Source organism: Amia ocellicauda, chromosome 10, assembly GCF_036373705.1.
Source record: "Amia ocellicauda isolate fAmiCal2 chromosome 10, fAmiCal2.hap1, whole genome shotgun sequence".
Taxonomy (NCBI): Eukaryota; Metazoa; Chordata; class Actinopteri; order Amiiformes; family Amiidae; genus Amia; species Amia ocellicauda.
This window is the reverse complement of record NC_089859.1, coordinates 23,022,041-23,048,826: the sequence shown is the minus strand read 5'-3', so window position 1 is coordinate 23,048,826 and position 26,786 is coordinate 23,022,041. Positions and strand designations below refer to the sequence as shown.

The following is a 26,786-nucleotide window of genomic DNA, read 5'->3' as shown; positions in this document are numbered from 1 at the left end:
TATACTTGTCTTTATTTATCATACAACCTTGTAGAATTTTTTTCCACCCATGAAGTTAAAATTAATAAAAACAAGATAATTTGGATTACACATGTTCCTTTTCTGTAGTTATTTTGGGAATATTATTTCTTCCTTTGATTAATAGGTGAGTACAGGACGTATCCAGGTCTGTGGATTGACCTGTGTTCAATATCAGACAAAATGTAGAAAAACAGCCAACATTAAAGAATAAAGTTTTAATATTTGATTGATTTTATTTACCTGCAAAGAGGTTTCTGGCTCCATCACAAACCTCGGGACTTTGTCACTCCAGGGTAAAAACTTCCTTGTCTCGAGGTCAAGATAATAGTCGAAAACTGTGCCCTGGGATGGGAACTTGACTGTCTTCATCTCTTTAATCCACCACTGACTGAATTCAGCCCTATAGTCAATGAGCTACAAAAGAAAAAGATAATATGATTATCTGGTGCCGATCCACAGTGTAAAATCCCTTCAGTCACATCATGCAGTTCCCTTCATTAGCCTTATGAATATGGTAAGTCTCTGGCATAACTAAATTATTTTGGCGAGACATATAAGCTTAAAACACCTCAGTCAATTGAGCTCCCACTAGACATAGCTTCTGGCAGTTGTGTTTCTCTACACAGTATTCATTCTTGTGTTTATTTCATTATGACATGTTTTTATTTTTATTTCAATGTCATAATGAGCTCCCTAAGTGAAGTACCTGGTCCTGATAAACGGCTCCACCAAACGCCCAGATGCTGGCGAAGACAAAGTAAATCTCGTATAGCTCTCGTGGTGAATCCGGGGGCACGTTCTTGGGTGTGAGGAGACAGTCCAACAGCGAGCACAGAGTCTATGGTAAAAAAAACTGCATTTTACTGCGTGAACACTCTCAGGTGGACCAGTCAGGGTTACAGTCTGATGGGGACATTTCAGTCATCAAACAGCAGATGAAAGCAGTGGATGTTTTAATGTACTGAACACAGGAACCCCAAGGGATCGATCCATCGTGACAGGAATAGCACTGGTAAATACTTAGTGAAGAAACGGTTTAATTACCTGCTTTGTCCCGATTTTTAAATTCATAGATTGATTTCATATCCTATCATAATATTTTGGTATTTTTGTGATTTCTGTTTGGCTGGTAATGTTCCATTTCCCCCCAGTGTTGTAGCGCATTGCTTCTGCATAGACCTTTAGGAGATGGAATAAAAAACTATCCACTGTGGAAAAAGGCTTCAGTCTAACATATTACTACAATGTGCTCCACAGCAACATGCCTCCCCCTCAAACTCCTCTTCACAGCCTGCTCCTTCACAAGCTTTTTCATTTTACTGGAATTACTTATACAAGACACTCATATGGCTTGGATATTAATCGAGGAAACGCAGAACACATACAAGAACTATGTGTTAAAGTGTTCAGGTGATTTTATTTGTATTATTCTTATTCTTTTTACAAAGGTCGGTAATGAAAATGAGTATCATCGCAAAAAGGCTTAGCGCAGTCTGGCTCTGGCAGCCGTCCCTTAACACCAACATTTACATTTGAAGTCCAGTCAGCGGCCGACTCCCGCGGGAGGCTGAGTACTCCACTGCGCTCAAAACGGGCATCAATCAAGTGACAGCGGCTCTCCGGCTCAGTCAGGCGGTGATTTATGAGAAGGCCGCGTACCTGAACCATGCTGTTCTCGGGAATCGGAGTGATCGTCTTGAACGCGCTCCTTAGCTGCTCCAGACACGGGGGCACATACTTGTCAAATAGGATTGTCAGATTCGCCTTCTCCGACTGCTGGGTTCTGGTGTCAATCCAGCTGGCCACATATCTGGTGGCCACAAAACAGCAGCATGAACACAATACAGCGCTGTGAGCACACACGTGGCAACACAATTGTCAGCTGGTACAAACCAGCGCTGAGAACAGATGTGGTAGCACAATCATCGGTTGGCATCATAAGAGCCATTTCTGCAACATAGCTTTGGCTAACCCTTGCTAATTTGCCATCTTAAACTCTTAATTACTGTTTTTTACCGGCACAATCCACCGATTTTTTGCAGTGTGTTGATTAATACATACTGGCACACACAAGGAACAAAATGCTATGTAGAAAAGCAAAGAATAATACAATATAACTCTACTTTTACATCGAATATGGCTTACATACATTCTTTTGGGCACAATTACTCATCATAACAATAGTTTTCTTTCATCTGTGATTGCCTGAGTCATTTATCTCCTGGATGTGTCAATTCTAATGGAAGAATAAAGTATTGGCCTCAAGGAGCAGGAAACACACAACTGATAACAAACCCAATCCATTGTGCCTCTGTGAATAACATCACCTTGTTAACAAACTTTGTAATTTATTATTTTTACTTACTTACTTAAGGGAATACCAGGGTGTGTAATTAACAAAAGAAAAGACATAAAAAATGACTATTTTACAGACAGATACAAATGGCGCTGGTTTGATTAATCACTTGACATGAACAATCCCCTCTGGCGGGCTGTTAATGTGTTTATTTTCTGTGATCTTTATGGGTAGAGCCCCCAGCCATTTATATGCTATTAGTGCTACTGTACCTCTGGGTTCAATTCTTCAAAGCTGCTAAAACATTCATTCTATGTTGGCCGTGTTAAAAGTGACTTTTCTATTTCATGAGTGTAATTCACTTTTGCCCCAAGAGCAGCAGACTGTCTCTTTGAAAACAGTTACGCTTTGCATCTGCCCACACTGGTCAAACATCGCTGCACCCTTAACACAGCATACGGAATATTTTCAGGTTAGTTATTCCCGTCCTAACTGATGTTTTGTGGGAAAGATTATTCTCCCTCGACTGAAGGAGATGGCATCAGTGTGAAATGACAATTATTGGATGAAATGTAACCTATAAAAGTGACTCACGGATTCCAGCCCAAGTCCTGGGGGTTCACGTAGAGGATGCCTGCCCTGGAAACCGTAGCCGGTGTGGCTGTCCTTAAATGGCTGATTTCAAAGACCAGTCTCATAGGAGGGGTGAGGGGCACACGTTCATTGCTGGCAAGGGTCAGGACCTGGGAGATAAAGTGGACCATCTATGACATTTAGACCAACGACTTGCATTTAGTTTCCTCGCAGTCGCACCATGAACACACCCGAAGAAGAAGATCGCGCTGCATCACTCAATCACCTTATTGTCGTCCATGACCGTGTTGAGTGACTCGATCCACATGGGGTCTATATCGCCGTCCAACACGATCCACTTTGGCCCGTCGTGTGCAATATTGGCCTGCTCACGCATCAGACACGACAAAAGCCCTGAAACACAGAACGTCATGAGAGACTCTGAAGCAACAAACGATTCGGTCCAGTATAATTCCCTACATCTTCAAAATAAGTATGTGGGGGAAAAAACAGCCTAACAATCTAGACTCAGTCCTCAGTCAGTTCACAATTGATCAGAACAAATCAGGGATGCCTCCCTGTGCGTTTTCACTTGCCATCTTTCCACTCCCTCGTGGCCGGATGTATGAAGCCGAACAGCTCGCCTGTGGTGACGGCCTTTGGGTTCAGATCGTTCCACACAGGCCGCCTCTTCAGATTCGAATACGTTTTGTTTAAGGTCTTTAAAATCTGCAAAAGAAGGAGGCGTTCTTGTTGGTATGGCATGGTATATATATGACAAAACCAATGACTGCTAAGACAGAACATTAAAACATCACAATCAAACTTAAAGCCGAAAGAGATTACAGTACAAAGACACTGTTTTTCCAGAGTGATTTAATTTTTCAATTGACCTACCTGGCTCTTTCCTGTTCCTGCATTTCCCACCACAAACACCGAATGACGAACCGCCAGGAGCTCCTCCAGCTGGACCACCTGGCAAACACACAAGCACCACTGAGACTCAGCTAACTTCCCTGGGTATGATGTTCAAGTGCCTGATTATGAATTAGCTGCTATATAACATATTAAAAGCAGTTAAACTCTTTATATTATATATCCAGAAATCCAAGTAATAATTTTATTAGCTCTCCTTTGATAAGTGCTGTGAAAGAAGCAAAGACCAAGACAAATTCACACCATAACATGAAGAGAAAATATTGCAATCAAATATGATGTTCAGGGTCGTATTAAATAAATGGCGGCTTATAACCCTGCTGTACATCTTTAAGAAGGGTGTAATAAAGCAAATAAACCCATCCAGGACCATCTCAAATCTCTGTCCATGTCAGGCCGAAGGGATTGTATGCAGGAATGAGCTTGGCTGCTGTAGGACTTAACGCGGCAGGAATGACATTGACTTGTTTAGATGCTGGCAATTCTCCTGTGTCTGTGGTCAGCCCCAGGCAAGTCTAAGTGGATTTGTAAAAGACACAAGCGTTGCCCATTAATAATCTTATCTCCTTAATGAATGAGATGGGTTTATTGTTGCCAGGGCAGTGGATTTAAAAAGTATAAATAAATATATAATTGATCTTTCTGAAACAGCACTGATCTTAATCATTAAAGGTTCATCAAATTGGTCGGGTAATTCAATTATTTGAATTATTTGAATCTAAAGTGCAGAGATGGTATTCGGAAACCAATTCAAAGAGGTTGTGAGGATTGAAAAGGGTATTTCACTCAAATATTTTCAGTGGTGAAGTTGTGTTAACGCTGACATTTGTCATTATTGCCACTGATCTGTACTTTAAAGAACAGGTGAATGTCAACGTGATTAAAGATGTGTAGAATTGCAAACGGAAAGCACCGGGTTCAGAGTTCACTGGCAGACAGAGATTATTTATTTTTTCACAGTTGTTTTTGTGGCTGCTGGTATCCACTGGAAAAAATGTTAATCGCCCAGACTCAAAGACAAGCCTTCAGGGCAGGAAACAATTTCTAAAGCATGGTGTCGTTCCCTTCAGCCTGACAAGTCTGTAATTAGCAGCGGCGGTTTTCTCAAGTGCCGCAATGTGATGGATCGTACTTTGAGGATGAAGCTCTCCTCTGGCTGCAGGCGGAGGTGCAGGGTGGATTGCTTCACCATCTGTTCAAACTCCGGGTCCCTCTTCCTCGGCACGTCCAAGGCAGGGAAGAGATCGCCGATCAGACCCATAAAGATGGGGACATCGTCTGTAACTATCTTGGGCAGATTGAAGTCCCTGAGAGCTCGCATCAGAACCTGGGAAAAGGCACAAAAAAGCTTCAAAAGTTACGGGGGAAGGAACTCAGCGACACCCCGCTCCTTCCCAGAGGCCTTTGCTGCACTCAAAACCCCGATTCGGCTGTTTACGTGTCAAGCCGAAGTGATTGTAATCAAAACATTTGGGCACTTGTGCTCGGTATGATGGATGCCCGCTGAGATAATGTGGCATATTTAATAGTGTATCAAAAGACAGCCTATTTTGGGCCAAGCATACTATGAAGCTTTCAATGACAGCAGTTTTATTTTGGCTGCAGATTTGTGGCAGACTACGCTGCAGCCCAGAGCCTTGTGGCTAATTTGTGTCAAAAAAACCTGTGGGATCTTTCACCTGATCTTCTGGTCTGTTTTTGTCTCCTCTTCTGAGGGAACCAGCAACAACCAGGACTGACTTGACCGCCCGCAGACCCCAGTCGTAATGGTCCTGAGAGAGAAAAAAGCACAGAAGCAAAAACACAAAATAAAAAACTAATCCACCACCGTGAAACACATGAGAAAAATGGCTCCTATAAGGTATGAGGAAGAAATTAATCAAGACTGTTTGCACTGTTTGGAGTTCTTCAGCAAATCATAAAGTCTTTGGTATTTGTCTTTCACTGTGAGTTTAAGTTAAATGTATGAATATGACATCCATTAAAAAGTGCAATTACTGACGTGACATCAGCATAAATGAATGACAACACTCTCCTGTCATTCCGTTGACTGATGGAAGGTTCAGTTCTTATGACCACACAGATATATACATGGAATCTATAGATATGTTCTAAAGAAAACCTCCTATTCACAAGGTTAATTGAGTTTAAACACCTATTGTGCTGACAATCATTATGTAATATCTTGAAACAGGCATACTTTGCATATAACTGGATAAGTCCCCAGTGCACAATATAGAAACAGACGCAGGCAGAACAATATGTTACTGCGTTCTGGTCCTGCCATCACCGCTACCTGTTTTGAGAGCAGTTCTTTACAGAGTGTGTACAAAGTGATGAATTTCCTGGCCAACAGCCTGGCGTCAAGGAAGCCTTCAGCAACAAGCATGATCTCACAGATGAGTTCGATGTCTGGGACCACCATGGCACATGGTCTGCCAAGAAAAGGGACGTGACTTTACTGCTGCTTTCCCACTTAACCAGAGCAAGAGACATGGAGTTCAGTCTTTATTAAACAACAACAACAGCAAACCAACTCTAGAGTGAGACATAAACCGGCAAGACAAGGAGAAACACACAAACCAATAGCTTCACAATTGTTTCAATGCGTTAATTCATAAGATCAACGTGTGACAGTATTATGTGACAACAAAAAAAAGAAACAGAGCCGGGTTCCTGTGGAAAACTGTGGCATTGCTCCTCTGAACGATACACACCTGAAGAGAGCTTTGAGATTCTCTGGGAGTTCAGTCCTCCCCGCGTAGCCAGGATTCATAGTGATGAAGATGCCTACAGATGCCTTCAGAGCAATGTCCTCCCCAAGAAACACAAACCTGTGGAAGACCGCAGGTTATAAACAAAGGAAACTCTCAATAATCTCATCCCACTACAGCGGATTCTGTTTGTATTTCGATCACACCCACCTCTTCCTCTTATTTCGAATCGCATCCTGGATGGTCTTCACTTGAACTGCGACGACCGACAGCACCTCCACGGAAATGCGGTTGAACTCATCGAAGCATCCCCAGGCACCGGTTTGAGCCAAGCCTTTGTAGATGTTCCCTATGGACTACAAAACAAGTTCAACTAGCTCACTGAAGTTGAAGAATAATTACTATAAGCTCTTTTGACGAGTTATACCTTATAGTCCATTTGCTCAGAGCAGTTAAACACGTACACCATAACTCCCAGCGCTCTGCCCAGGTCTTTGGTGGTCTCGGTCTTCCCCGTCCCGGCCGGGCCCGCTGGCGCCCCACTCATTGTCAGGTGCAGGGATTGGGTCAGCGTGATGTAGCACCTGATCATTTACAGCCAATAAATGCGCTTGAAGTCAACAACAGAATTCAGGAACTATCTGAAATCTTCATCTCTTTTGTAAGAGTTGTTAAAGGCTAATAACGACTCCTACGAAAGAGGACTCTCTGGGCACCCTGGGCACCTACCGGTCAGTTAGAGGTGTGATGACCAGACGGGGGGTGTTTCCTAGGTACTCGTAGGAATACAGGAACTGAGCGTCGCAGATGTTGGCAAAGCAGTGCCTCGTCTTGTCGTCCCAGCGGTGCCGCAGCTGAGACAGCCAGCCGAACGCCTGAGAGCTGGTGACCTGCGGGGAGACACGGGCGGTCACCTTGGTGCCCACTGTACACCCCTCACTGTGCCAACCTCACCACTCACATACTCTCTCTCTTCAGAGGTATTGGCCAGGCCTAACCACCTTTTTCTTACTCCGAGATGATTAGGTGAAAATAATGCAACTCCAATTTGTGTTTTGGGGACATTGCAACGCCTGTTTTTTTTAGAAATTTCGAATGCAAGGGTTCCGTCTCATTAATTAATTTCACCTTCTAGACAAGGTCACGGCCCATTAATTTGTGAGGATGAGCTTATAATGTGCGTCTGGATGCAGCGCAGTCTGGTAAAAAGCCAGTTCACCTTCTGAGCTATAAGCTTGGCGACCACGTCCCTGGCATGGACGTCGATGGTACAAATGGTCATGATCTTCTGCCGGTCTCCCGGGGTCAGCTCTCCCAGCAGCATGCTAATCAGGGCATTCAGCTGTGCGATCTAAACACAAAAACACATTAAGAAACAGACAACAAAACACCATCTACATTCAAAACATTTACAGCATGTTTGAAACTCAGAGATATCCTATGTTCACTGTTCCTCTTTTACATTTCACAGATGGCCTGTCCAATATTTCCTGGCTCTCTTTCCTTGTATTTACGTTTTGGGAAAATGTCTTTCTGATGCTCATGGTGTCTGGCTCATCCCTTTCCCCAACTGCCGTATACAGGCCTGTCGCTGCCAACTTCACATCTGACTGATCTGTGCATCGGGTATAGAGGCATCTGACCCCAGCGGTGTCCCGGGTGAACAAAGCGTTACATTTGCATATGGGAACAGATGAGGTCACGCATTCAGATCTGGCTCGAGGCAAAACAAGGATGCACTTCATTTATCAGTCTCCGTAATATGGGCTTACGTGTAAGTGTGTTAAGTAGGGGATGTGAACCCTTTTTCCTCCGGCATTGTGAACGAGATGTACTACCAAGATTCCATCTGCTCTACGGAGACTAAATTCTGAGCAGACCGCATCTGTCAAGAGGTGTCAGTCACTCATATAACCATAATAGTACCTCCATCATTAAATAATTTAAAGTTGTGCCACATGGCTGTATTTCACAGGGCACAGAAACTCTACAATCCTGACATTTCAGGTGTTAAGCCTTCCCCATTGTCTTCAGCTCACCTGCTTCTTGTTGTAATCCTTGAGGGCCGTTTCAAAGCCCTCCTCCAGCCGTTCGAACACTATCCCCACATCTGTGCTCCACCAGACCTGGGAGCTGGTCAGGGCCACCTGCGCTGGGTAGTCGAAGAGCCACTGCTCCCTGGGCTTCTCCTCATAAGCCGCCACGGCCTCGCTGATGTGGTGACGCACGGTGTCTCGCATCGTGTCCTCCAGGCGGTTCAGCCAGGCCTCCACCTTCCCATAATACAAACAACAGTCAGGATCCACAGAATTCTGCCGCACTGTCTTGCTTATGGATTAACAGATTATACTGGTAACCGTGCAATTATCTTGTTTATAACGACTGCGATGCAAATACGATCATTGCAAATCTGGCACACATTCACACACACACACACAGATATATGTGACTGTAAAAAGACAACACAGCCACATATCAAATCTTATAAAAGGGACACACTGGCTCCTGCAAAACTAAATTATGTTTTTCACCACTTATTTTTTCCTCTTACACCAGATGGTGCTGCACAACAGGGAGATTTCCACGGCAACAAGCCTTCGTCTGGTATGCGCAGTAATTACAGCTGCAACACCTGCATTTTGATTTAATCCTTTTCCGCTGTGAGAGTGAGAAGCCGAACCCGTACCTGACCGATGCAGTTGCAGGGTGCCTGGAAGGGAACGTGCTCTCTCTCTTTACTGAACATCCCGATGGCGAGGCTATCGGACTTCACTCCTTCGCTGCTGTCAAACTCTAAGTCGGCCATATTGTCAAACAATTTAGCAAGATGTCTCGTAACCTAAGAAATAAACAAGTCGTTATTTTTCTTCTTAACCAGAACAGGTTTTTATTATTCAAACTATTAGCCTACACATCAAATCTGTGTGGCAGGACAGAAACTGTACTGAGAAAGAAACATCAGCACCCACATCCCCTCCTCAATACAGTCCAACATCTCCCACACCTGATCTTCTCACACGGTTGTCCTACCTCCTTGGGCTGCGTCCCTTTGGACAGGATGTCCAGTAAGTCAGCGGATGAGACGAAGTAGAATCGGGGGAAAGCCAGCCTCTTGGTTTCTAGATACTCAGCCAATGTCTTTTCACACAGGGCCAGCCTGTAGCAAGGACAAAAACAGTGTGGTGAAGAGGAACGACTGAGGTTTGTGGTACCTGAGGTAAACTTCAGCAGTCGGGGCTGTTTAGACATTAGGTTTTCAGGTAACAAACCTCTTCTGAAGATCCTCTAGTCTTTCAAACAAGTTAGGCTTGTTGGTTGCTTCTATGACGTTCTTCGTTTGGGCACTTTCAGACATCAGCTCCTGTGAGAGACACAAATAAGAGGGAGAGCGTTGACTCAACACTGCACTGACCACCATTCGATGATGTAGCACTGGCATTACGTTGAGGTTAATAAAGAGAACCACGTTTGCTCGAAAGCTCAGTCTCGCTACCTTAAAGTCAGCATCGATGCTGTCAAACCTCTCGGCGTCTCCAGGAAGCTGCCGGCGGATGTCTGCGGAGCCGATGAAGATGCTCTCCAGGTGTGCCCAGGTGCGCTGGACCTCGAGCCAGATGAGGATGACAGAGTCTGCCACGGTCAGCTTACTCTGCCAGCAGGACACCTGGTCTATGAAGTACTCCACGTACTTACTCTGCAGAATGGCCTGCAGCTGGACCTGAGAGACATTGTGCATTATAAAAAAAGCAATGTATTCCTTGTGCATCTGGAGTTCTCCTCTCTGATTATGAATAGGTTTCATATTGTGCTCCTTGCTTCAGTCGCTAGGTCAGTCACTGCATCTCCAAGTCCTTCCATTGACCTATATTGAAATAAACTTCGTGCATTAAGAATATAGTACCTGATTGTCCTCCAGCGTTTCAATGAGTTCCTCGTCTGATTTCAGGAGTGGTGTTGAGGTTCGATAGTGGTTTTCATAGTTGAACTCCATGGTTGTCCACGTCTGGCTGATCTCCATGAGAACCTGTGATAAGACCTCCAATAAACCAACACTGGCAGACAAATGGCTGAGGGCTGAGGATTAGGATGCCAAATAAAGAGAGTTGTTCTTTAAAGAAATTTAACTTAAAATGTAAGAAATTAATATATCTTAAACAATGTTAAAATTATGCATTATCCACTAATATTAGTATTGAATAAATCAGTACAAATTAGAAGCACTAGATATTGCTAGATATTAAAACAGCACTACATACGCAATAATATGAAATACATTATACATTATATTCATATCTGAAATAAATGACTCCAATAGAAAAATAACAAAACCAACAGATCTTTTTCAAACAAAACATGAAACAGAAGATCAAACGAAATTTCGTTTGGGACTCTGCATTACATTGACATTGAATGTAATCTCAAAATGAGATTCACACACTTTCATTTGCATTCAATGTCTTTCGCAAAACAGAGAATCCCCTTTATACTGTCAGCAGGATTCAGGGCACGGATGACGTTTGTCAAAATTCCCCCGATGGGATTAGGTTGAATATGGAGACAATACGCTTCCAGGTAAACAGGCTGCTCGGACTGCAGACAGTGGTTCAGGTCAGAATCAAACTGCTTACTGCTTCAAGTAGCCCAGAAATAATCAGATCAAACCAGGTTGGGCCAAAAGAAAAAAGAAAAAAAGTAATACGACTGAAAGAGAACCTTCTCGATGCCCATTTCCTTCACTGCTTTGTCCACGATGTTCCTCACTTCCTCCTCCACCCTGTGCAGCTGGAGGGCTAAGAGTTCGGCCAGCGTGGTGTTGTTGGTCATCGTGAAGTCCACCTGGATCAGAGACAACAACCAGAACAATATTAGACAGCTTCACGCACACACGCAGCGTAAAGGATGTACTGAATCACAACCACAACACACAACGTGCTACTGTGTCCAGTCACTTTTAAGCTTTGCACGTGTGTTTGAGTAGAAACACCTCTGACTTCAATGAGAAGAAGTACGCAAGCCACAATGATCCAGTCAAAGAAATTAGGGAAACACATGTTTTGGGCTCACCCCCGTGGCGCTGATGAGCTGGGCCCAGTGGCGCTGGCGGATGGCCGGGTTCTGCAGCTCGTTGACGGACCGCAGAGAGCTCACCAGATTCTTCACCGTGGAGTCCAGGCCGCTGTACACATCCCAGCCTCGTACCTCCTTGTCCAACGCCCTCATTTCCTAAAGAAGCATGGGAGCACAGACAGAGAGGACATTCGACCGGCAGTAACAGGACTTCTCCGAGCATCTACGCTAATACTGGATATTAGGTTGTTTCCAGAGTTACAGCAGCCCAATTATAACTGTCACAGACGCAGTGCAAGAGAGGAACGGAATCTGATTACCTAATTACAAATGTTACATGTACCTCATGCAGTAAAATATCACGTTAACATTTGAATGCACCAATATATACCTTACGAATGATTTATATTTTGTTCATTCAGTATAATCTTTTATTATTAGAATTTAAAGTACAGCTCAGGTGCTAAAGTGCTTCCGAGGGAACACTTTTATTTAGATTGTGTTGTGCAGCCTCTCAGGGGACAGATACACATGTCTGACACAGCCTAAATATGCCGCAGTGAAGTGCGTATTGATTCAATGCCGTCTGTCAAACACGCAACGCACTGAATCAACTCAAACTACACAATGGCGGCAGCAGGCGGCGTCACTCCACTCGGAGCATTAGTCCAAATTATATGTCATGTTCCATGAGGAAAGTCGGAACTGCCTCCTTCTGTAAACAGTGAAAAGGCTTTCCGCTCTCTCAGGATTGACATTTGTGTCATTCAAGTGACTGGGGAAATTACTTTAGATGGGCTTTCAGCTCAGACTGACAGGAACAACGGGAACCGACTGTGCTCGCTGAGAAATGGTCCGTCACAATAATGTTTAGCTACATAATTACGACTAAGTGTTATGTGTGCTGCGCAGGACGGTGAGAGTTGAATCAGCTGTGAGCGATGACTTCCTCGGGCCGACAGTGTCACTCACCTTGGCAAACCTCCTGAGTTCCACGTCCATCTGTTCCACGTTTATCTCTCTCCACTGAGTTTCAGTCCATTCGTCTATGCTGCACTGCAAGTACAAAACCCCACAAATCAGGCTGGTATTCACAGGCACTGCTATGAATGTGTCAATCTCTTTTTCCTTTTGAAATCCTGGAATCCACACAAAACTCCAGTATCAACTGGACATTTTTTAAGCTGTTAGTGATATATATTGGCAAATGAAATAATACTGCAGTTAGACCTCAATGGCATCCAAATGAAGTGAAGCAAAAAACTGGAAACTCACCCATACAAATATAACAATATCCCACAGCTCTTTCAGGAGCACAACTTCTCGCCGGCAGAGTTTAAGTTGCCTGTAATCTGGAAAGCTCACTTCAAACAGGTTACTGGATTCCTGCATCTCAGCCATTTCTTCTTCCAGTATCTTAATTTCTGTGTTTGCCTGCAATAAACATTGGTCTTTTCATTGGCAAATAAAGGTGATGTGATCTGTGAAGTCATTCTAATGGTGTTCCCAAGGTTTATACTGTCTAACTCGGACTTTAAAAGCACATGTACAATATAAAAAGAAAAGATTACTTTTTCCAGAAGAAAGTAGGGTTCCTGAGAATCGTAGCTGAAAGGAGCTTCTAACCGAAATCTTTCCCGGAATTCACACTGCTTCACCTACGGGAGGAAAGGATAGAAATCAATCACGGGGAACACACTAATATTAATGATGGTTCCGTTAAATTAATTACTTACATCGAATGCCACACATTTCCTTCTAATTACTGACACCTCAGCTGTCTGGAGAGGAGCAACTTCATGCTTCACAGACACTGCAATTTTCTTGGTGTTGTTCCATTTCTCTGGCAGTTCCTAAAAGCACCGAAGCCAGAGAGACAGTGAGTCTGGAGAGGGAGCTCGGCAAAGAAGATTATAACTTTGTAAAATAATCTTAAAATCGTCTTGATGCTACCAAATCAAGATCAGTAGAGTATTCTAAATTAGGAATATGAGGAATAAAAACAAAGGGACAAATGTTTATTTTTGTGCCCTCTGCTGAGACTCATTAATTGCACAGATTACCAATTTCAAACTGAAAATAGGTGAGCCAGTATGGGTTTAAATTGCAAACCTAGCAGCTGTTTGTAACCATATTTGAGCTGTAAATTACAAGCAGACATTTGACTGTGTAAGACATAGGGCAAGTGTAATGTAACTAAATTTGGGCTTCTTCGCTATAAGAGCCCCAATGTATACAGTGAGGGGGAAAAAGTATTTGATCCCCTGCTGATTTTGTACGTTTGCCCACTGACAAAGAAATGATCAGTCTATAATTTTAATGGTAGGTGTATTTTAACAGTGAGAGACAGAATAACAGCAAAAAAATCCAGAAAAACGCATTTCACAAAAGTTATACATTGATTTGCATGTTAATGAGGGAAATAAGTATTTGATCCCCTATCAATCAGCAAGATTTCTGGCTCCCAGGTGTCTTTTATACAGGTAACAAACTGAGATTAGGAGCACTCTCTTAAAGGGAGTGCTCCTAATCTCAGCTCGTTACCTGTATAAAAGACACCTGTCCACAGAATCAATCAATCAATCAGATTCCAAACTCTACACCATGGCCAAGACCAAGGAGGAATCAGCCCAGAACTACACGGGAGGATCTTGTTAATGATCTCAAGGCAGCTGGGACCATAGTCACCAAGAAAACAATTGGTAACACACTACGCCGTGAAGGACTGAAATCCTGCAGCGCCCGCAAGGTCCCCCTGCTCAAGAAAGCACATGTACAGGCCCGTCTGAAGTTTGCCAATGAACATCTGAATGATTCAGAGGAGAACTGGGTGAAAGTGTTGTGGTCAGATGAGACCAAAATCGAGCTCTTTGGCATCATCTTAACTCGCCTTGTTTGGAGGAGGAGAAATGACCCCAAGAACACCATCCCCACCGTCAAACATGGAGGTGGAAACATTATGCTTTGGGGTGTTTTTCTGCTAAGGGGACAGGACAACTGCACCGCATCAAAGGGACGATGGACGGGGCCATGTACCGTCAAATCTTGGGTGAGAACCTCCTTCCCTCAGCCAGGGCATTGAAAATGGGTCGTGGATGGGTATTCCAGCATGACAATGACCCAAAACACACAGCCAAGGCAACAAAGGAGTGGCTCAAGAAGAAGCACATTAAGGTCCTGGAGTGGCCTAGCCAGTCTCCAGACCTTAATCCCATAGAAAATCTGTGGAGGGAGCTGAAGGTTCGAGTTGCCAAACGTCAGCCTCGAAACCTTAATGACTTGGAGAGGATCTGCAAAGAGGAGTGGGACAAAATCCCTCCTGAGATGTGTGCAAACCTGGTGGCCAACTACAAGAAACGTCTGACCTCTGTGATTGCCAACAAGGGTTTTGCCACCAAGTACTAAGTCGAAGGGGTCAAATACTTATTTCCCTCATTAACATGCAAATCAATTTATAACTTTTTTGAAATGCATTTTTCAGGATTTTTTTGTTGTTATTCTGTCTCTCACTGTTAAAATACACCTACCATTAAAATTATAGACTGATAATTTCTTTGTCAGTGGGCAAACGTACAAAATCAGCAGGGGATCACATACTTTTTTCCCCCACTGTATAGTGCTCAGTGCCTCCACTTTATAGTTTTTACCTCCAACTGATTGTAAATGTGGTCAGGCATCCTCTGCCCATAGCTTTCCAACAGAACAATCGTCTCCTTCAGCGGCTCAAAGAGCTCGTCTGTGGACACCTGGCGGTCCCTCACAGCCAGAAGGAAGCCCATAACCTCCACAAGGCCATTGAAGTCACCTTCATTTAATGTCTTTGTAAGACTTTTATCTGTTACTTTAATGAATTCTTCTAGTTCATTAAGGCTATAAAAAAACATAACATTAATTAAAATCAATGGTTAATGTTAATTTATTACACATCAATATAAATATATAATGAAAAATGAATTATATCTATCCTTTTTCATATTAAAAAAGATTGAAATGTTATTTAAGATTATGGTATCAAAGCAAAAAACACTAAACTAAACTGTGGTCAGTCGTTCATTGCACATCATTGCAATTGCAGATTAGTTTCCTAAACTATACCATGTGGTGACCAGTGTCTTGGCAATCATCGCCTCATTGACAGCCAATCAGTGGATCAGAATCCTCTGCATTAAAAAAAAAAGTTTACCTGTCAGTGACGTATGTTATTAGATGCTCTTTGAACATCCAGCTCCATTTTTTGACAGTATTTAAAAGACTGATTTTGAAGGACTTTATATCCACTTTGAACCAGCTCTCAAAAACTTTGGAGTCTTCAAACTTGCTGATGTGGGCGAACATGTTCTCATAGATGTCAATCTGTGAAGACATTTAAAACAAAAAAAATCACACACACATCACATTATTCCACACACTATCTCAAACTTCTCCTCCGTTTGCCAGTTGAGTTCAAGTGTTCCCACAGTTGTGTTCTTGGGTGTATTAAATCAGCGTGGTACGAGTCGGGATGATAAAAGCAGAGACGTCACCTGGTCTTGAAACTGATCAAGAGAGGGAGGGTTCTCGGGAAAAACATCGTCTCCGTACGCTTCTATCTCCTCGCTGTGGAGAACATGTCCATAGAGGAGAAACTGCTTCATGAACTCGGCCCTGTCATCCACCCAGAGGTGGGTGTAGATGTCAAGGGTCCTCCTGTAGTCCAGGGCTTTCTTTATGACATCATTTACTCTGTCCATGACCTCCTGCCTCAAGTCCAGCAGGTCAAGCATGTCGTCCATATCTTGCTGTTAAGACAACACAAGAGTTAGTTCATGTCATTGAGGTCTGAAGTTATTATGAAGACTATTCTCTACTGGGCTTCATTTTATCTTGCTATCCAAATTATTAAAAATAATCTGGACTGTTCTAGTGTGCAGAAAAAGCGGGGACAAATAAAACATAATTTGCCCTTAATAAATATAAAATAAAGCGTTAAATCTGGGGTTGATTCCACTAAACATGACCATGAATTCACCAGGGCCTTTACCCGGTAATCATCCATTCCCAAATGGCCAGCTAATCTCTTCATCTGCGCCGACATTTTAAAGGTGTCACTCAGCAGCTCCTCCATGGTGTCGTAGAAGCTGTCCCCGGCGTCCTTGTCCAGAGAGGGCCGGAAGGTGATCTCCGGGGCGCTCAGCATCATCTGCGCCTCGAACAGCGGGGCCTGTCTGAGGATCCCCTCCGTGTTCTCGATGAAGAAGTCCAGAGAGCACAGGATGGAGCTGAAGAAGCCTTCCACCACCATCTCGTCCACAAACTCCACGTAGGCCTTCCATGCGTCAGAGGAGGGGTCGGCACAGAAGAGAGAGCGGTTTTCCTAAAGCCACACATTCATGACAGACCGAAAAGGATGACAAATGTATGGGTGAACCAACAGACAGCGAGTAACACTAAGTTCTCTGTACATTAAAAACACAAAGGCTGAATGGTGCTTGAATATATTTTACCTCAACGAGCGTGTGGATGAGTTCTCCATCCCGTTGTATGGCGCTATACCTCTTTGCCAGTCTGTCCGCTCTGTCCTCCAGGTAGAGCAAAGCGTCTCTCTTGTTGTCCTTCCTAGAAAACAGCACCTGCTCACTCCAGCCCCTCATGGTGCTCCTCATGGTCTCCACATTGTCCTTTGCCCTTTGGACGCGGCGCTCCAGGCCGTGCACCGTGTCCTTCATGGTGCTGATGTACTCCCAGCAGCCGTGGTCCCTCCAGGTCAGCTCATCCTCAGCAACGCACAGTCTTTCGTCAATCACCTTCATCTCCTCCCAGATCAGGGGCAGCTCCACCTCCAGAACAGTGGTTTTCAGCTTGTTGTACCACTGAACCAGCAGCTCCAGGCTTCCCATGTACTTTGAGGAGAGATAAAAGAAAGGAGGACTGTTTTAGTAAGCTGTAAAATATCGGAGCATTGATAGGAAATAACACTAAGACCAAGCATCCTACTCGATCCAATTCGAGCGCATGAAATAAAACACATTTTTGTTCCATCTCGATTAAACTGGGACCGATGACCTACCTTCACGAACATGTCTCTATTTTCAAACATCACCAGTGCGGCCGCGGGAATATCTGTCTGGTGGAGTATCTGAAGGTATTGAACGTCTCTCAGAACAGCGACAAGCTGCAGCGAAGACAAAGCAGGTGCGGTAAGTCATTTGCCTTGTTTGCATTTGCATCGAGTTTGTGGCTTTATGAAGGTCACTCTCACTATCAGTCATAGGTTACAGGTCCAAGTCTAGAGGTTTGGTTGGAACACAAGGTCTTCTATCATTGGGATACTGCCAATAATTTTAACATGCATTCCTTTACTACTGTTTCTAACTGCTGGTGAAAAACAACTTGAAGACAATTCAGCGTGCACAGGAAATACAAATACAATCTCATGGTGTTTGCATTGCATGATTTGGTGTAGTATTTCTGGAGGTGCACTGCACACACTATACTATAGACATCATTTCCAGGAACATATTGAACTCAAAAGCCTCCTCAGCCATTCTTAATAGATGCAGCAAAGAAAGCCTCCACAACCACAGCCCACACTTATTTAAGAAATAAAGCAATATGTAAGACAAGTAACTCATGTGAAATAGTTCACTGGCACTTCCATTGTGGAGCATAAGAAGTGGACTATATAAGAACATAATAAAGTTTACAAATCGAGAGGAGGCCATTCGATCCATTGCGCTCGTCTGGTGTCCATTATTTGTTTCTCAAATTGTCTCTTCTACCACATCGCTGGGGAGTTTGTTCCAGATTGTGACACCTCTCTGTGTGAAGAAGCGTCTCCTGTTTTCTGTCTTTTCTGTTTATAACCTTAATCTCCAAGTTACCTTCGGATCAAAATTGACAGACAGCAGGCCGCTGGTTGAGGCACGTTTAATTATCGGCTGATCCAAGTTGAACTGGCAAATCTCATCGACTCCCCTTGTCCAGCTGGTGTAGACCTTGTCTTCATACTGTTCAAGTAGGGTCAACATCTCCTGGAACTTCTGATGGAGCTGGTCTGTTTCTGCTCCTTCAAGGCTTCTAACGGAAAATACAGACAAGCTCTATCAAAGACTAATCCCACTAGTGGCCTCTTTAGTGACCACTTAAACAGCAGCGTTGCAATATCACAGATGAGGTCACAGATTAGACCAGTAAACACTTACGGGTCATGAAAAAACTTCAGGTTAGTCCACGGTGTTTGAATCCTTTCCTTGAGCTGACTGGCCCACTTTAGTGATCCTGACATCAAAGGCATATTCTTGTTCACCAGCCCAGCCCCATTATCCATCTAGATAAAAGATACATATAGAAAAATACCTCCATTTCAAGCATGTATAAAATGCAATTTTTTAAGCAGCTTCTGAATCGAAATATAAACATATATGCGACTGAACGGAAGTCCCCATCATGGTCCTATTTACCTCAATGGCTCAGCTGAAAGATTACAAAACCCTTGTCCGAAAAACAAACTCACAAGCAAGAAACAGGGAATGCCCACTATTTGGACAGTTTGTTTGCCACACAAACAGGACTATACGATCATCTAACCATTGCTGGACTTTATTCATACCACATGTTTATTCAAAGAAGTTGCACAAAGCAAAACTCGCATTGGGTACGGAGTTAATTGTCATGGTTTCCTTTGCCTGCACTCTATAGCCGGCAATTTAAAATGTAAACATCCTGAGAAGACGAAAACCTACAGGACAGTAAAACTAGAATCATTTATGTTGTTCGACCACACAGGAGCAAGCCAATAAGCAAATGGAACAAATGCAACTTTACATTCCTGCTTTATTTAGTTTGACGTATGGCGATGCTGTTGTACAGTACATTTAATATAGAATAACCTTTGCATGGGCAATGTTTTAAAACAGACATTCAGGCTAGATCTCCTGTAATGCAATGCAATGAAGATGCCATTACCTGTTGAATGTGGGAGACGTAGAGCTGTTTACACATTTCAAGTTCCCGGGAGAAGAGCTGCAGCAATTGTGCAAAATTGGGACTAAAAATCTCCTTGATAACAGGTCTCTCCAGGAAGCAGCCGAACACAGCCAGCAGCTAAATCAGATCAGGATTTGAATACATTTTATTTTCATCATCTTTGAAGGAGAGGAAATCTTTCATACTTATAGATGTCAGTAGAGAGAGTATTTCAGGCAGAGAAGAAAAAACTATAGACCTGAAACAGTAAACTCTTTCCAGTTTCCAAACATAATGATCTCAAGTACGTTAATTTACGGGAGATGAAACAAGACAATGAAAGACATGCTTATATTGTGACAGGAACTCAAAAGTTTTATGGCTCTTTAAATAGATTAACCTTGAATGCCGATTCCAGCCCGGAGCAGTCCTTAAAGGCCAAGTACAGAATAGTGGCAAGGCGTCGGTCGAAATCCAGAACTTTCTCTTTAAAAAGGTCGTAATCTTGTTCAAATTCCTAAACAGAGAACACAGCTGGGTATGCAATTCAGCGGTTTGAAACAGCCATTAAAAATAATCAGGGAATCAAATGTGTGGAATAAAATGCAAAGCATAGTATCTGTGATTCTGTAACATCCCATTTATAGATTATAATTTAGGTTAGATACCAGTTTATGCTCCAGCTCTAATTTTAGCACAAATCAATATCCAGACCTGATGCATCAATAACCTGGCTATTTGACACCCATCCCTCTTTTTAAAGGCACTATATTTTCCACTCTGAAAACAGGAACATCAGATCGAAGGGCAAAACAACAAAGCTAAAGATGTAATCAAAGTTTGTCTTTTTATGACAAGATACACCACTTGGACCTGCCTGCATGGTTTGTTTTGTAACAGTAAGATAACAGGTTGGCTACTGTTTACAAGCTGGTGTGTTTTTCGAACCGATGCTCCCAGCGCCGATAATTCAATAGTTACCTACAACAAAGATAAGCTGCGATTGGGAAGCGGCCTGTCACAGTGCAAACCACAATCTCTACTCGAATCAGTATATACGCAGATCTCATAGCCTGATATCTTTCTCACAGCTCACCGCCCCTAGCTTGGGGACTCCATCTCTGTAGGCGGTTCTTAGAAAAAGGAGAAGGAAGCCGCTAATGAAAAAAACAAAAAAAACATACCAGGCCAAAGCTGAATGTGAATCTCACAGTTTTTCAAGCATCCTATTGATGATAATGATAATGCAGGGATTTGTGCCCCACCATGACCCTAACTCATACTATAGTCAAATTGAAACCATTTGGCTTCACACAATAATAATAAAGTATTAGAGGAAGTAGAGGAAGCTGATTTAAACTTGATTAAGAAAAGCCTCTCTAACCCTGATTAATGTGAACGAAAGCACTTTAATATTTAAGCTGGTGCACCTTTAAATCTGTTTTTGTTTTAGTTGTTAATTTTGAATAACACCAACTATCTGACTAACCTGGACCCCGGCCCAGCCCTATCCTGTGGTACTGAAACCTCACTGAAATGGTTAGGATTTAATTGCCCATGAACAGTGTAAAACTCTGTTAATGTAGAGGTTATATTTCTACCGTCTAAATATAGACCAGATGAGTGGCTGTGTAGGCGTAGCTTCATAGTGTTTTCAAAGTAATATAATAAAATGTACAGCACCATTGTTTTCAAAAGCATCAGTACGAGTATGACTTACTCGAACAGTATTAAAATAAGAGAAAGTTTCCCAAAGGTGTCCAAATTAAAAAAGTATTGGGTTTAGCTACCTACTGAAAGGCACAGCACCTATAAACCTTTCAGGACTGGAGCTGCACAACCCTGCTATAAGACATAATCATGGCCTTGATTAGATATAGAGATCTGACAACCCTGTTGATTCCTCCCATTCACGTTCTGATCACTGAAAGACCTAGATAAGCGAATGCAAAAGCAACGTCAATGCAGTGTGGACGTCTCCAGCGTAGCCCTGACAAAAAGAATGCTGTCAACAGTGGACAGTAGCATGACTCACTGAAGCTTGACGGTAAAGCAGATATGTGCAGGGTGTATATTTTATACACACTCAAACAATCCTGGTCAGCAGGCAAGTTTGGACAAGTCCTAATCACTGCGATAACAACTGAAGTCATTTGAAGGAACAATTTATCGCCTCACTATTTTGACTACTGTCATGCCTGTATTTGAAATTATTCTACAGTCTGATACACATACATCGGCTACCATTCACAAAGAAGTTAACGCATATTGATGGACTTTTTACACCTTTGTAGACGGAGAGAAAATAAAGCACAAACGCTTTACTGCGTATTGGGAGGTTGTGCAAACAACCAGGGAGTCAAAGTCTGTTACTGACCCTGTGCGTTTGCAGCGCTATCAGAATCAGTCAAAAGCATAAAATTAAGTTACTATGCTACTGTTGATACAGAGGAAAGGATCTGTTTATGTGCATTGTGTGAACAATTAGGTTTTTATTTTTGTATAGTTCATTCAACAGCTAGACGATTTTCCTTTTCAGCAAAATCACCGGAACGCAACAGTGAACAACTCTAGTTTTCAAAGGAACCTTAAAAAATACATTCTGAGGTTCACCTACATTTCCTCATTAGTATTCATATCTGACAACAACAACGACAACAGTAAAAATGATTTAAAATTACCTGACATTTATACTCCAAAGGGTTGTAGTCGCTGTCCTTAAACACTCTGCAACCGTCAAGGAATTCCTCATGCATCTCGCAGACCTGCTCACTGAGCAGCTTCCCTTTGATGCCTCCAAACTCCAGCTTCTCCAGCTTCTGGAAATCCAGCATCGTGGTGAACAGGTCCTTCATCCACACAGACAACACAGGATTTGAAGTACAGTGTTCGTATAACGTCATGACTGTATTGAGTGTTTTGAACGCACGGCATCCTCTACCTACTCTCAGATCTGAGCCGTGCGTTGAAGATTCAAGTGACGTTACCTGCACTTGCAGAAGGCGAGAGAGAAACCGGTCGAACCGTGCAAACACCATCTGGGAGGGGAAGTCCCAGGACCGGGCCTCCTGTCCGCTACTGTGTCCTGCCAGCTTCTCCCTGTAGCTCACAAAAGTGTCCCTGAAACATCTGAGCACCTTCACAGCCACCTGGACTTGCTCCAGGGACTCCTCTGTTTCTCCTTTCAAGAGGTCTTCCGGCAACAGGTAAACTGTGGCCTGAAATATAAAGACCACATCGAAAAGGCCTTCACTTTCAGACAGCCATCCAGTACATTTAACACTGCACTCCCAGTGTGAAACTTGCAATTCATCTACTTTTTTTACACTGAATTCAGACACCTACTCCAACGGTGACCTAAAATTTAGCTTGTCTAGATGTTATTCTGATGCAAACACCAATCAGGGATGGGTTAAATGTCTTCTGTTCAATGGAAATGGTTTGCAAATATATTTAAAACAATCTTTTTTAAGATGTTTAAACCCATGGCTGGGCTACCTGGTCAATGAGAAGATTGCAGAACTCCTGCAGGAGGACGACGATGCGCGGCGGAGTGCCGTAAAACCGGGAGTGGGTCCAGATGAGGGAGAGGGTGTGAAAGAGAGGCAGGATGAGGGGCCCGACCCGAGGAAACTCCTCATCCTGTATCAAGGATAGCTGCCTGTGCAGGGGCCTCAGGTGTAGCTCCACATCCTGGGCCTCCACCAGCGCTGCAAACACACAACAAACCCCCCCCCCATCATCTTCATCCTTCCTCTAACAATACCATACTTTGAGTAGCTCCCCAGAATATAAACCACAGTGTCACTTCAGACACATTGTACCGCAGCTGTTTAGTGAGTTAAACACAGACAGTTATGGGTGTGATGTCTACTTCCTGTGGACAGTGTGTTTTTAAAGTAACGTGGGAGCTGTCTTACTCTGCAGGGTGCAAAATAAAGAGACATACGAGGCCTTACCATCAGATACGTTCTTCACAGTGGTTTTGAATGTGGGATAATAGCTGCTCTGGGTCAGTTTCAAAATCTTCCCCATCTTTTGGACAACAGGGCTTTGAAGCTAAAAGCAAATGGAGGAGATAAAATTCAGGGGACCAAAACACTAATAAAAATTCAAAATCCACTAGTATTTGACTCATAACAGATTGGCCTATGTCTTATAAGAGACGTTTTCTCCAGTAAACTTGGCATTGCACACCTGCTCATGTATATTGTGCAGGTTCTCCCTTCGCGAGTGCCAGAAGTCCAGCTCAGTTCTGGGACCTGGGTCCAAACCCTTCAGCAGAGGGGCAGCGGAGTCCTCCTTCAGCACATCTCTGACCTGGTGGGTCCACTTGATCACCATGGACTCGATGGTGTGAACCAGCGTCCTGTCATGGCAATCTTGCCTGCAGTGAAAAGGGGAAAATACAATTATTTTTGTGATTTTTGGTTAGGTCAAAGTTTTGATTTGGTCGAGGCTTTTGGTTTAGTTTTACCACCAATTTGTCTCTCTCCTCTGGATCCGACAAGACCGATCACTTTCATCATTATTATTATTAATAACCTTCTCATATGGTCTATGATACCTGTCATACATACACAGGAATTAAACATTTTACAATGACACTGCAACACCGATCCGTTTTCCATACATGTTGATGTTGTCCCGCGGTGCGTCTCCAATGGTGGCCGTCACCGTTGGAATAGGAAGGATTGTGCGTCCAAAAACCTGCCCCTTCACAACCGACACCTTGTTCTTTAAATTCTCCACATGGCGAGACACATCTTGGGAAATGAAATAGGGCCACGCCTCGTGGTTCCTTTTGTTGGACAGTACTGGAACAAAAATCTAGACAAAACATGGAAATGTAAATCTGTAGGGATTTTATTTCAGTCCATTGCATATTCCTCCCTTTTTTTAATTATGGAGAAATATTCCCAACTACTGGCTGCACTAATGGATTTCATAATCTCATTTCTAGTATTGATATTCTTATATATATATATATATATAAATGGGCCTGGATTATGTTGCCTTACTTATCAATCACAAATCTGGAACCTGCTGCTGACATGTGTTGCCCTTTTTGCATACCAGAGATTTCTGGTTTTCATACACAGCAAAATGCATTATTTACAAGGGCTGCTATAACACATTTGGCTTCTGTGTAAATACTCCTTGGTTTTGTCCCTCTAGACCCTGAAAGCCACTTGATTGATTAGACAAATACCAAAGTGCTGCTGAGAATCATAAATCTGCTTTGATGGTGCCAGCAGCGGAGAGTTGACTCATTGTTGCTGTTCTTCCATGGCAATACGCACACAAAGAGGACTGCTGTGAAAACGTGTCATAAATGATGTTGTGTGTTTGTTGTTGTTGTTGTCATCATTATGCTAATGTGTTCCATTCTTGAAAGACTGTTAACAAATCTTTAACACAAAAAAAAGCCACCGTTGAAATGTTTTATCTTAGCAAAGTCAGCAAAGTAAAAGTCTTAACACAAAACCAATTTCAATGGAACAAAATGAAACTTTCTGAATCACACTGGTTCCAGTTACCTTTTCCACAGAGGTGGACACCTGCTCTAACAGCGCCGGAGACATCATCCCAAAGAGAAGAGCCTTTCTGTAGTCGTGCAGCACTGCGCCTGCTCCCTTCTTGAGAACATACACTGCTCTGTGCTTAAAATCAGCAGACACCTGAACAGCCACACAAATGGGTTACACACATCATGAGCTGTCAGAGTTGTAATACTGATGTTAATTATATTTAAAAAATACAAATTACAATCAATTTATGATTAATTACATTTTCATAATTTTAATCTAACTATATTCCAAGTATTTGATCAGCATCTTAACCGCACATTCGCCTCCTGTGCAGCAGCCTGAAGACCTGCCGAGGAGATATAAAACAGCAGCATCTTCCCGGCGTCCTGCTCCAGGAAATCCTGCAGCAACTTCTGATGCTCCTCCAGCGCGATGTATTTGTCCCATTTCTCGGATTGAATTTTGAAGCACTGGCAGATTCGGTGGGCGACGAACTTCACTCGGTCGTCCTCTGCAAAACGGGGCACCTCTTCCTCTCCCTCTTCCGTCATTTCGGGCGGTTTTTAAGTTGGGGCCGGGGCGCACAGCTGTTTGCGCAGTTACTCGTGTGCCGCCCCGGGCTGTGCTGTTGCAATCTGTGCAATGGCCGAAACTGCAGTTTTGATGAATATCTAAAGGTTTCGTCTCCCTTAGGTAGTAACGGGGCTGCCGTGCTGGGTGGGAGGTCTGGGCAGACACAGTGCGCAGGGCGGAGGGAGGCGGGGTTGGCGGTGTAGCGTCTGGTTTCCTTGGAGATGAGATTGTAACTCTTACAGCCTTATCTCAGCACGAGCAGGACACAGCACACACACATACAACACACTACACACTACACTACACACATACAACATACAACACACTACACACATACAACACACACACTACACTACACACATACAACATACAACACACTACACACATACAACACACACACTACACTACACACATACAACACACTACACACATACTACACACACTACACTACACACATACAACACACTACACACTACACACATACAACACACACAATACACTACACACATAACACACTACACTACACACATACAACACACTACACTACACACATACAACACACACAATACACTACACACATACAACACACACTACACACATACAACACACACTACACTACACACATACACTACACACATACAACACACACTACACTACACACATACAACACACTACACTACACACATACAACACACTACACACATACAACACACAAACTACACTACACACATACAACACACTACACACTACACTACACACATACAACACACACACTACACTACACACATACAACACACACTACACTACACACATACAACACACTACACACTACACATACTACACACATACAACACACACTACACACACTACACACACTACACACATACAACAAACACTACACTACACACATACAACACACTACACTACACACATACAACACACACACTACACTACACACATACAATACACACACTACACTACACACATACAACACACTACACACTACACTACACACATACAACACACACTACACACACACAACACACACAACACATACTACACACACTACAAAAACTATACACACTACACACACACAACATACATCACACACACACACCACACAACACTACA

The 26,786-nt window shown here is 43.1% G+C and overlaps 1 protein-coding gene across 1 annotated transcript in view; it reads right to left on the bottom strand.

Annotated features, from left to right (window-relative positions):
- LOC136759558 (dynein axonemal heavy chain 11) overlaps nucleotides 1–25,745 on the bottom strand; it is a 55,768-nt gene extending 30,023 nt beyond the window's left edge. Inside the window, exons 1-45 of the mRNA XM_066714563.1 lie at nucleotides 25,400–25,745; nucleotides 25,092–25,232; nucleotides 24,185–24,381; nucleotides 23,749–23,938; nucleotides 23,511–23,610; nucleotides 23,050–23,261; nucleotides 22,539–22,769; nucleotides 22,233–22,400; nucleotides 19,952–20,068; nucleotides 19,552–19,689; nucleotides 18,789–18,913; nucleotides 18,468–18,663; nucleotides 17,654–17,758; nucleotides 17,091–17,486; nucleotides 16,628–16,960; nucleotides 16,131–16,385; nucleotides 15,791–15,960; nucleotides 15,255–15,477; nucleotides 13,344–13,460; nucleotides 13,179–13,265; nucleotides 12,883–13,041; nucleotides 12,580–12,663; nucleotides 11,605–11,763; nucleotides 11,254–11,376; nucleotides 10,442–10,564; nucleotides 10,034–10,258; nucleotides 9,810–9,901; nucleotides 9,571–9,697; nucleotides 9,227–9,379; nucleotides 8,580–8,813; nucleotides 7,760–7,891; nucleotides 7,270–7,430; nucleotides 6,968–7,124; nucleotides 6,751–6,896; nucleotides 6,544–6,660; nucleotides 6,123–6,261; nucleotides 5,506–5,598; nucleotides 4,959–5,153; nucleotides 3,788–3,865; nucleotides 3,487–3,619; nucleotides 3,177–3,304; nucleotides 2,912–3,060; nucleotides 1,681–1,831; nucleotides 728–859; nucleotides 262–435 (exon numbers count right to left, since the gene is read on the bottom strand). Of these exons, the coding sequence (XP_066570660.1) occupies nucleotides 262–435; nucleotides 728–859; nucleotides 1,681–1,831; nucleotides 2,912–3,060; nucleotides 3,177–3,304; nucleotides 3,487–3,619; nucleotides 3,788–3,865; nucleotides 4,959–5,153; nucleotides 5,506–5,598; nucleotides 6,123–6,261; nucleotides 6,544–6,660; nucleotides 6,751–6,896; nucleotides 6,968–7,124; nucleotides 7,270–7,430; nucleotides 7,760–7,891; nucleotides 8,580–8,813; nucleotides 9,227–9,379; nucleotides 9,571–9,697; nucleotides 9,810–9,901; nucleotides 10,034–10,258; nucleotides 10,442–10,564; nucleotides 11,254–11,376; nucleotides 11,605–11,763; nucleotides 12,580–12,663; nucleotides 12,883–13,041; nucleotides 13,179–13,265; nucleotides 13,344–13,460; nucleotides 15,255–15,477; nucleotides 15,791–15,960; nucleotides 16,131–16,385; nucleotides 16,628–16,960; nucleotides 17,091–17,486; nucleotides 17,654–17,758; nucleotides 18,468–18,663; nucleotides 18,789–18,913; nucleotides 19,552–19,689; nucleotides 19,952–20,068; nucleotides 22,233–22,400; nucleotides 22,539–22,769; nucleotides 23,050–23,261; nucleotides 23,511–23,610; nucleotides 23,749–23,938; nucleotides 24,185–24,381; nucleotides 25,092–25,232; nucleotides 25,400–25,633 (7,299 nt within the window). The 5' untranslated portion in view covers nucleotides 25,634–25,745. The remainder of the gene's footprint in view (nucleotides 1–261; nucleotides 436–727; nucleotides 860–1,680; nucleotides 1,832–2,911; nucleotides 3,061–3,176; nucleotides 3,305–3,486; nucleotides 3,620–3,787; nucleotides 3,866–4,958; nucleotides 5,154–5,505; nucleotides 5,599–6,122; nucleotides 6,262–6,543; nucleotides 6,661–6,750; nucleotides 6,897–6,967; nucleotides 7,125–7,269; nucleotides 7,431–7,759; nucleotides 7,892–8,579; nucleotides 8,814–9,226; nucleotides 9,380–9,570; nucleotides 9,698–9,809; nucleotides 9,902–10,033; nucleotides 10,259–10,441; nucleotides 10,565–11,253; nucleotides 11,377–11,604; nucleotides 11,764–12,579; nucleotides 12,664–12,882; nucleotides 13,042–13,178; nucleotides 13,266–13,343; nucleotides 13,461–15,254; nucleotides 15,478–15,790; nucleotides 15,961–16,130; nucleotides 16,386–16,627; nucleotides 16,961–17,090; nucleotides 17,487–17,653; nucleotides 17,759–18,467; nucleotides 18,664–18,788; nucleotides 18,914–19,551; nucleotides 19,690–19,951; nucleotides 20,069–22,232; nucleotides 22,401–22,538; nucleotides 22,770–23,049; nucleotides 23,262–23,510; nucleotides 23,611–23,748; nucleotides 23,939–24,184; nucleotides 24,382–25,091; nucleotides 25,233–25,399) is intronic.
- Between the last annotated feature and the right edge of the window lie 1,041 nt (nucleotides 25,746–26,786).